We start from the raw sequence: 11,216 nt of genomic DNA on the forward strand, positions 1-11,216 counted from the left end.
CAGACTCCCAACCACTGCGCCACCAGGGAAGCCCTACCATAACTTCTTATACTCAAAATTGTATGTGAGGTTCTGGTTAGTATAGTTAAGATGAAAAAAAAATTAATACAGTCATTTAAAGCTATAAGTATCTCTCTAAGCACTGCTATAGCTGCATTCATTACCTTTTGATTGACTGCATTTTCACTTACATTGTCTCACATTTTCAAAATTTCCTTTTGATTTCTTCATTGAATCATTGGTTATTGAGGAATGCACTGTTTAATTTCTACATATTTATGAGTTTCCCAAAATTTTTTCTATTATTGATATCTAATTTCATTCTATTACTGTGAGAGAATGCACTTTGTATTATTTATATCTTTTAAAATTTATGGAGGTTTAGTTTATGCCTAGCCTATGGTATACATTGCAGAATGTTTCATGTGTACTTGAGAAGAATATTCTGCTATTTGGGTAGAGTGTTGTATAAATATGTTAGGTATAGTTGGTTTATACTGTTGTTCAAATATTCTATTGCCTTATTTATTTCTGACTAGTTTTTTTATCTATTACTGAAAGGAGAATATTGGAATACCAAACCATTACTTTTGAATTTCTAGTTATTATATCCTCAATAATATATTATGTATGCATTGTTTTATACAATTGCTTTTTAAAAGTTAAGAGAAAAACTATGCATTTATACTGTCTTTGATAACTACATAATTACTTTTCCTGATTCTCTTTGTTTTTAATGTGGAGTTGAATTACCATCTGGGGATATTTGCTTTTCAGTCTGAAGAACTTCCTTTCCTGTTTCTTTTAAGACATGTCTGCTAGTGACAAATGCCCTCAGTTTCTTTGTAATCTGGGAATGTCTCTATTTAATTTTTTTTAAAGATAGCTTTGCTGAATATGTGATTCTTGGTTGAAAGTTTTTGCTTTGAGCATTTTGAATGTGCTAGCCCTCTTCCTTCTGGTGACCATTATTTCTATAAAAATTTAGTTGTTAATCTTATTGGGGTTCCCTTGGAAGTGATGAGTCAATTTTCTCTTGCTTTCAGCACTTTGACCTGCAACATTTTTTTTTCTGTCTCTTTGTGAATCTCTTTGTGTTTACGTTCTTGATGTTTGTTGAGCTTTCTGAATGTGGAGACTAATGTTTCCAAAATTTTTTGAAGTTTTCAGCCATGTTTTTTTTTTCCTTTCTTTGTCTCCTAGTATTTTCATTTCAGGTATATTTGTGCACTTAATGATGTCCCACATTTTTTTGAGGTTCTCTTCATTTTTCTTCTTTCTTTTTTCTCTATATTCTTCAGCTTACATATTTTCTATTGATCTATCTCCAAGTTCACTAATGCTTTCTTTTGCCAATTCAAATTTACAGTTTGTAATTTATCATTTTAGTTATTGTACTTTTCAACTCCACATCTTCCATTATGTTCTTTGATATTCTCTATGATATGACATTGTTATCACTCCTTCATTTCCTTCTTTAAAGGTTTACTGTAGTTCACTGAACATGTTTACAATGGCTCCTTAGAAGTCTTTGGTTAATCTGATATCTGTTTGCTCTCATGGACAGTTTCTTTTGCCTGCTTTTTTGTTTTGTTTTGTTTCCCTCTAGTTTATGGGTCATGCTTTCTTGTTTCTTTGTATATCTTGTAATCTTTTGTTGAAGACTGGACATTTTTAGAGAATATATTATAGCAAATCTGATATTGACTTCTCACTGAAGGCCTGTTACTGTAATTTCCTTGGTTATTTGTTTAATGATCGGCTAGATTACTTTAGTAAAGTCTACTTCCCCTCTGCAGTGTTAAGCCTCTAATGTTTCACTTCAGGGGATCCCAGCCTTGGGTATGCCCACAGTCACCCTCGAATGGCAGTGGTTTTGGCAGGGTTTTCTGTCTCTTTCCCTGCCTACACCCAAGTTGTTAAACTCCACTGATTGCCAGATGATTTCTGTATTGTTTTTAATTTGGGGCCCTAAATTGTTCTACAGACTAATCCAACCCAATTTGGGCTCCTTCAAAAGAGTATTTCCTTTGGCAAGTGTTTCAGATTTGTTCTGAACCTGGCAGACTCCTCTGCATCTCTTTCCTGGGTTCTTTGCGTCTCCACTGAGGCAAAACTTTGAGCCATTGGCTTTGGAGCTGAATTGGAGACTATGCTGGGTTTCTCTGAGTGACGCCTCTACTTTAGGAGCTGGGCACTTGATGCAAGGGAACAGTAGCCTCAAGTCTTTTTGGCTTGGCTCTCCCAGTGTGAAACCACTGCTTTACAGTCCAGGGCAAGCACAATTGTGGCCCTGTATTCCCTGTGAAGCCTTGCCAAGGTAGAGCCTCTGTTGCATAAATATAGGCTGTGAAGAAGAAAGGAGCCCCTCTTCTTGGCCATACCAATTCAGAATTTAGTTGATCAATAGGTAGCTAGGAGCAGGGTGAGAACTGGCAACACCTTGCCCTCTAACTGCTAGCTGGGGTGGGGTGGGGGGAGCCCTGTGTTCTTGGCTGAACCAGTTTGGAGTGGAGTTTCCATCTCGCAGAGCTGAGAGAAGGGATGAAGGAACTAGGTTCTGGTTGACAAACTACATTCTCATCATTCCTACCAGACTCTAACAGATTTTCTTCAATAAACATTTCTGCATTTGCTGCTTGTCTCCATTTTAGCAAAAATGACTCACAGACTCCCTTTACTCAGTCAATAATTTTCTTTATATAGAAAGGGACCAACATGTGCAGATACCAGGAGTAGTAAAAAATGAGTATGAGTTTGGTCTTAGACCCATCAATGCTTTTCTAAGTAATAAAGGAGATGGTTTTGTTCTGCAATGAGTAATACTCCTGCTGCAGTTTCTAAATTATCATTATAGTTTGTTTTAAAGAGCAAATATACAAAGATTGTTTCTCATATAAATAATGTTAACCACAAAAAGACAAAAGCCTCGTTGTAATTTTATTAATTGCATCTTGAAGAACAATTCCCATATTCTGTTTTGAACTATGGTATATGAAATCACCCACAAATGTTCCTTGTACTAATTTTAACTGTATTCAACCTTGTCACACACTTTCTGGAAATGTAACACAGCTATATATTCTGTATCTTTTTTGAGATGCTGTTCTCCTGCTTTTAGCTTAGTGCTATTTCCTTCTATGTCATGGAAATAAAGATTACTAGATCATTTGGAATACCACTGCTTACTTCCACTAGAGACTTCTTTTCACTCTTCAAATTACTAAATAATGAGGTACAACCAGCAATAACTTAGAAAAAAAAAATTGTTAACTCAGAGTTTTTTTTTTTTCTCTTTAACTGCTTACTAGCAAGGCGTTGTAGGTCCACATATATCTTAAACAAAGCAAAACCAAATATAATTTATAAATTTATTTTAGGGAATGTCACTTATTTTTGAATTCTGGTATAGTACTATATGGTACAGAAGATTTAACACATTTACTTAAAACCATTTGAGTGGAATATCTATTCATGTATTTGTGTATTCTGGAAACCAGTAGGACACTGATGACCAGGAACTGGACAGCAATGGTTTGGAATGCCTGCCTTAATATGCATCAGCGAGGTAGACAAATGTTCTGGGGTCTGCAAACTTGCCAATATTTGAAAAAATCCCAACTGAAATAATCATTTTGCCCAAATTGTACTGCACACATTAACCAAAGTTATGTTTACTTGCTTTTGGCTGGAATATCAGTGTGAAATAATCAGTATTCCCATGTTGAATAGACCTATGTCTTTCATTAATCAAAATGAGAAAATAGATTAATAATTTATATATATATGTATATATATACATATATGCACACATGTATAGCTACAGTTCATGAGATAGGGATGAATGACAATAAAGAGCTCATTTTGGGGGTGAAATTTTGAGAACAATAGCGCTACCACAGGACCAATTACTTCTCACTGGCCAGTTCTACATCGAGCTGAAGTATGCCATTAAGTATTGCTTAAATGTCCTTAAGTGTTGCTCCAGATCACCAATATACATTTCCATATGATTAATTAATACATTAAAAATGGACCACCTGCTCCTATGACTTTTCATCACTTAATTCTTATTTGTGTAACCACTAGAGGTCTTCTCTGCAGAATTTTAAAATATGTGGCATATCTCCTCCAATTGGCAGTAAATGGGACTTTTGTTACCTGTTAGTGTAAAATGCTCTAGAGCATGAGTAAGTGTTTTTAGGTACCTGTGGGAGTCAAATGCACTGTTTTGTATGCCATGCTGTCACATAGTCTACTTTTAACACAGAGCTTCTCAAACATGACTTTCAAATGTGATGAAATTCTGTCACGTTTGCATTATCAGGACAAACGAGAGAACATTCAACTTATTTATGGGGACTTGGGGTAATTTGTGTCTTCTAAAAGGACACTTGAAGATCATTTTTGTAAAATAAATCTTTCGCATTTACAAGGTGGTGGTAAAACTCCATTAGTTTATCCTGAGACCAAGTTCACTGAACCTGTTAGGGTGTGGATGTTTTGGTCCATGCCAACTGGGAAAGTGGGAAAGGGGAGAGGGAGAGAGCTGGAGTGGTTCAGTGGAGTTGGGATTGTCTTGAGGCTTGCAGAGGATTTATGAACTAGAAAAACAAGTGTTGTTTGGGCAGCCGTTTTGAAATGATGCAAACTATTGTAATTTTCACTTTTTCCAGATAATTCCCTCAGCATTTTGGCAAAGCATAATGGATTCAACCGCCAGAAGCAAGAAGTCTATCTTTTACCAATCATAATCAGTGATAGTGGGAATCCTCCTCTGAGCAGCACCAGTACCCTGACCATCCGGGTCTGTGGCTGCAGCAGTGATGGTGTTGTCCAGTCTTGTAATGTTGAAGCTTATGTACTTCCGATTGGACTCAGTATGGGCGCCTTAATTGCCATATTAGCATGCATCATTTTGCTGCTAGGTATGTATTTTCTTCATAGCCTAATGGTCACCATTTTTCTGGTTCATAAATGACTGTAAAGAAGGACAGAAAACCCAAACCCAGCCTAGAAAACCCTAATTAGCATTCTTTGGAAGAAAAACTCCTTTGTATATACTTCTCCAAGCTTTGAGGTCACTAAGAGAAGGGAAGAAAAAAAGAATTGTAATAGTAAATATTCAATTGGAGAGAACTATTCAGTGCCTTTTTAAATCCCATCACTGGTGAAAAGACTAAGCATAATGGTGGTGGAAGTGGGGATGGACCTTTATGTGGTTACAACAGCAACTATTACATAAGAAGGCCTCCAGATCTTCTGATACACGCCAGTTTACTTCAATGGGGGCACACATATGTCCAAAATACTCTTTTATCTAAACAATGTATAGATTGGGTTACTGAGTCCATCCAGTCACAAAATTTGGTAAGATAAAAACAAACAAACAAAAAACCAAGCAAACAAAAAATACATTTTCTTCAAAATTGCATTGTTTCTCAGATATTTTTCTTGATACTACAATCAAATTTAGATGAAGATTGCAAAATAAGGAAAAGTTTTTGTAACTTTTCTACTAAAAAATCAAATTATAAAAATGAGATTAGACAGTAGGAAGACACACAAAAGGGAAGTTATATCTTATCCTGCCCTTAGATAAAGGTTATGTCAGTTTTTACCTTCCTGGTTACATCTGTTCTGTTCACCCAGTACCCTGAGTTGATCGTTTCCTGCCACATTTTTTTTTAATGTCATTAGCCCAAGTTTGGTGTGGCTGATCTGGCTAGTTTTTTATGTGTTCCTCTCCCTTCCCCCACCTGTAGGCCTACCTTACCAGATAGCGGAGTGCTAGCTTTCATACAAGAGAAGAAATTGCCCATGCAAAGTTGACATTCACCTTAATATATCATTTCATCTGTGACTGGACATTATTTTATTGGAAAGAGTCTTGAAGGACTGATTTAAAAAACACACAAAATGTACTGGATATGATCTATTCAGCTCCTTTTTCTTTATAGAAGAGGGTCATGGAGCCAAAAAATATTGAAGGAACTGCCCAAGATACACAGCAAGTTAGTTATGCTATTTGTGCTGTTTCCCTTTTTGGGCTGTTCACTCTAGAGCTCCTAACGGTATTAAATGCAGCTTTCACCATAAATAGATGCAAACTTGTTCTTTCAACCCAGCTTCTTCATCACCATTTAATAAACAGAAGCAACCTGGAAGAGTATTCACTCAAAATTCAGTGCTCATACTTCAGAAAGGTATTTCACTTAATTCCCAAGTGAATGCATGAAAGGTACGTGCTCATAAGTTTTTAAATAACGCCCCTCTCTCTTAACATACACGATGTGTTGCTTGTGAAATCATATGTGAGTCTGGCTAATCACTATTTTGTGTTTTTCCTGTAGTCATCGTGGTGCTGTTTGTAACTCTGCGGCGACATAAAAACGAGCCATTAATTATCAAAGATGATGAAGATGTGCGAGAAAACATCATTCGCTACGATGACGAAGGAGGAGGGGAAGAAGACACAGAGGCTTTTGACATTGCAACTTTACAAAACCCAGATGGAATTAACGGATTTTTACCCCGTAAAGATATTAAACCAGATTTGCAGTTTATGCCAAGGCAAGGGCTTGCTCCAGTTCCGAGCGGTGTGGATGTGGATGAATTTATAAATGTGCGGCTACATGAGGCAGATAACGACCCCACGGCACCACCGTATGACTCCATTCAGATTTATGGCTATGAAGGCCGAGGGTCCGTGGCCGGCTCCCTCAGCTCCCTGGAGTCCACCACCTCAGACTCGGATCAGAATTTTGACTACCTCAGTGACTGGGGTCCCCGCTTTAAGAGACTGGGCGAACTCTACTCTGTCGGTGAAAGTGACAAAGAAACTTGACAGTGGATTATGAATAAATCAGTGGGAACTGAGCATTCTGTAATATTCTAGGGTCACTCCCCTTAGATACAACCAATGTGGCAATTTGTTTTAGAGGCAAGTTTAGCACCAATCATCTATAAACTCAACTACATTTTAATGTTGAACCAAAAAAGTAATAATAAAAATAAAAAAGTATATGTTAGGAGGTTATAAATCTTGTGGAGTGTGAATTAAAGTATGTGGAGTGTCTAGAAGTCTTTGGATATTTGATATTTACCTGACCACCACAAAGATTGGGATCCTGGCTCGTCCTTAGAGAAATGGTTTAAAAAGAGGAAAAAATCAAACTTAAAAAGGTGCTTTCTTAGAAAAATGGACCTGCAAGAAATTTGCTACTGATATGTGTCTTCTGCAAGGATTTTTATAAATGCAAATGGTTTTTTCCCCTTCACCAATAAGGATCCCGCCACAAATGATAAAGCAATACTTGGTCCGCTGTACACTCTGACTTTTTGGAGCTTTGGGAGGCCTCCTAGATTATACGGTACGGTGACCACACCTTGTACATAATTGTTGGCCCCATTCATCAGAGACTGAACAGCATCTTTAAATATTGTGTCGAGCCTTAAAATATTCACATGTTTGTAATCCATTCCAGGGTGGGGATTGCCAACTCAATAGTGGGAGGAGAGAAATCCCATTCAAACAGGCTTGTTCTCTGGAAGCAGGATTACTCATTCCCCCCGTTCATCTTCTCCCACAAGGACACAAAGATAAACTGTGTCACACAGTGTACTACATAAGAGACAGATGATTTTATTGCTAGCGCGTGAATTTATTTGTTTAATCCTCGAAATAAATATTTTATTGATGTCCATTAATGCTTTTATTTATTAAGGTTGGTAATCTATAGATTAAGGGACTATATGAAAAAAAAAAACTAAATTATATCCATTAATAATACTTTAGATTGTTTTATATAAATATATATACAATGAATGTTTAATACATGTACATTTTGATGAGATGAGTATGGCAGGCAATATTATCAAAAGGGAAGCTAATAGTCTCCTTAGAGTAGAAAGTGTTATTGTGACTGGTGATGGCAGGAACAGCATTTTCCCAGAGAAACTTTTGGACTGTTTTCTATTTTGTTCATAATCCTAGTATTTGGTGTTTTTACTACAAGCACAAACATCTGAAAGTATATTGATTCATGTGAATATTTAAACTCTAGACTTTTAGATGCCTACATAATGCCCTGCCCAATAAACATGCTTCAAGTTGCCTCCACAGTTTTAGAGCAGGAACTGATTTGTACATAATTTTACTGCTTCTGTTTTTAGCACTTCTCTCCCTGATCTTCATGGTGATGCACAGAATGTCTTAGACTCCAAAAGAGAACAGCACTAGAAGGTGTGAGCATATTCAATTTTTAATGCAAACCTGCCATTTAGGAGTAGAAAATGTATGATAAAACTCAAGTACTACATGCAGATCATTTTAATTTTCTACTTTGCTTTAATGCAATATTGTTTATTTACTCCATGTATTGTATTCAGAGAAACTCCTGTATTGTTTCCTACTTTGTGAAATATATTTTTATAAATACCTTTGTTGTCATCACTTTTTTTTCCCCATCAGATGAAGATCGATTAACAGCGTCATCAACTCTAATTAGGATTCTAGAACGTTCAACTAAATTATCATAAGGATCACTTTTATTTGTAAGAGTCTTCATTATCAAGAACCAGAAATGAGAAATGGTTTGGCAATGATCACACAGCAAGATACCAACAGGGACATTAAAGAAACACAGTGTATGTAAAGGCTAGTCCAGCTGTGCCAGTTGGGTCTTCCTGGAAGCAAACGCTAAATCAGAGTTAGGAGTAAAATATAAAAGAGAGAGGAAACAGGATTGAGCAGGGAAAGTTTTCATACAGGAATGCAGATTTTAAAACTTGTATAAGTAGAGAGATTAGGAAGCAGGATTTGACAAGAGAGCCTTAGACTGCAAAGCAAACCTGACAAATCTTTGCAAGGCAAATCAGGGATTTTAATGGGGTCCTGTTAGAGGAGTCTCTCATTGGGAAAATAGAGACTCCAGGTACTTCCCTGGTGGTCCCGTGATTGAGAGCCCACCTTCCAGTGCAGGGGGCGTGGGTTTGATCCCTGGTCAGGGAACTAAGATCCCACATGCCGCAGGGCAACTAAGCCCGTGTGCCCCAACTAAAGAGCCCGTGGGCCTCAACGAAAGATCCCACAGGCAGAAACTAAGACCTGATGCAGCCGAAAATAAATAAATAAATAAATAAATATTAAAAAAGAAAAAAAATAGACTCCAGTTGCCCTGCCATCTCAGTCATTGGCTTGGGGCTGCCTGAGAAAAGTATGGCTTTGCCTAGAAAACCAAAGGCACCAACTTCTGGAGGCTGACTCCACTGTGATTTTTATGAAGTTTGACTATTATACTGAGAACTTACAACTACCCAGTGCTCAGTGACTTAACTGACACCTTACTGAGTTTCTCTTGCCTGAGAATAGTTCATCTTCAGTGCTTATCATCATGGCTATTGAACACTTTTCTATGAAGTCAAAATGATGGCCCAAATTGACTTTAAAATACACCAGGACTTGGCACAGTGACTAAAGTAAATACTTGGTGAATGCAGATTATTAATGGTAGTTTTAGTAGTAACCAATACTAATATTCTGACTATCTCACACATTCTAAACCAAGGCGAGATTATTACTTCACTTATCTCTTGCATACCAGACTCATTTCTAGTATACTTTTCAGTGAAATGGCATAGGTTAGAGACATATAAACATGTCTAACAAAAATTACACTAGTTTTCAGGAGTATGAAATCCGTATCTTCCAATCTTGGCAATCAATTAAATAATCTTCATATGGTGATTTTCAGGGGCAGTAGATAATATCTGGTATACCAGTTGTCCAATCTTATCTCAAAATTTACTTTGCCCAGGAAGAGAGAATGAAAGTGTGGTTTTCTCGGTGATTTTCTTTGTCACCATCATGCTGACTCTTTGTGCTTAATAGCCCATTTAAGGTTTTTTTTTTAATATGGAATCAAGTAAATGATACTATGTTCATACAGGGATGAACTATACTTTTAGAGTACCCTGAACTTAATAAAGATCTGAGGAATATACACACACACTCTCACACACACACCCCTACCTTGACTTGAAGTACTTTTTACTTTGGCAATAGAGTTGCTAAAACTTCCTGAACCAAAAGAGGTTGATGGGGTTCCTAAACTTTTAGGATTTGAGTATGCCATACACAACTCTTTAAATAATGCATTTTTAAACTTTATTAAAGTGACTATTTTTGTCTCTGTGCATTGTTTTCTGTCGCAGCAATACTGACATATGTCTTACATATTACATGTGTGGTTATTTGGCAAAAGAAATGCTCATTCAGTCCATAGGCATTTTAATGTGTCTGTAGGTCTTTATTGTGTCCCAAGCATCAGTCTTTTTTCATTCTTGAAACTTATCCCTGCCCAAGTGTTCTCCGCCTAATGGAGAAGAACCAGTGAGTTAGAACCAAGTGAGACAAAATTATCTCCCTCTGCCTACTTCACAATTCAAGGTTCCTGCCTGGGGAACTAATGCATCCCTCGGTGATTGGACACCACATGGGATCAATTCAGCCTCAACCCTGTTCACTAATTGAACAAATCAAATTACAAAAATGTCTTTTAAACATCCATATATGTATACTAAAGAGTATTGAAGCCATTCTTTATAATAATCTTTTATGAGTACAGTAATAAGATTAAAAATAGTTTATAATAGGATGATTAAAATATGCTAGAAATTAAATTCAAGTTTAGCCTTGCCACGCAGAATTGTGATTTCTAGAATATGGACTTTACAGTAAAAGTGTTTTGGAGAAATGTGTGGGTAAGTGTTTGTATGTATATAAAATAAAACTTAGATTCACTGGCATCACCAGTGAAACAAGAATGCTGAGAAAGAGCCAAGTGTGTCTTTGGGAGAGTTTGCTTAATCAGATGCTTAACGTAAGACAAGTCTCTGCGTGAGACTTGGAAATGTCCTAGGAGCAGCAAGATTCCACACTGAGACCCAACAGAGTTCTGGGCTATGCTGAATTTTGGAGAAGGAAAAGCAGGTGCTGAGAGCTAAGTAGCCAATTACTCTTTATAGCCACATAAGGACAGGAGGCAAGTAGGCCTTTCCAACAAGTTGTATTATGCCATTACTGGCTTTGCAGGGAATCTCACGAATGTATAACCTTCTGATTGCCTTTTTGATTGAAAGTTCCATCTGAGATCAGGGCAGTGCAACCAGTAATAAGATTTCAAAAAATCCCATCACTGGCACTGTTGGAAGGG

The 11,216-nt window shown here is 36.9% G+C and overlaps 1 protein-coding gene across 2 annotated transcripts in view; it reads left to right on the forward strand.

The window, feature by feature from the left end:
• Positions 1–7,510, forward strand: part of CDH8 (cadherin 8) — a gene marked incomplete at both ends in the record, with an annotated part of 357,413 nt that extends 349,903 nt beyond the window's left edge. The window contains 3 exons of one of the 2 annotated variants that reach the window (XM_081216875.1): positions 4,677–4,928; positions 6,354–6,536; positions 7,488–7,510. In XM_081216875.1, coding sequence (XP_081073001.1) covers positions 4,677–4,928; positions 6,354–6,536; positions 7,488–7,510 — 458 coding nt within the window. Of the gene's footprint in view, positions 1–4,676; positions 4,929–6,353; positions 7,130–7,487 lie in introns of those variants that run through there. The other variant, XM_081216876.1, reaches the window with a different exon arrangement.
• Positions 7,511–11,216: the final 3,706 nt, after the last annotated feature.

This window comes from Mesoplodon bidens (genome assembly GCF_964165515.1).
Source record: "Mesoplodon bidens genome assembly, chromosome: 18".
Classification (NCBI taxonomy): Eukaryota; Metazoa; Chordata; class Mammalia; order Artiodactyla; family Ziphiidae; genus Mesoplodon; species Mesoplodon bidens.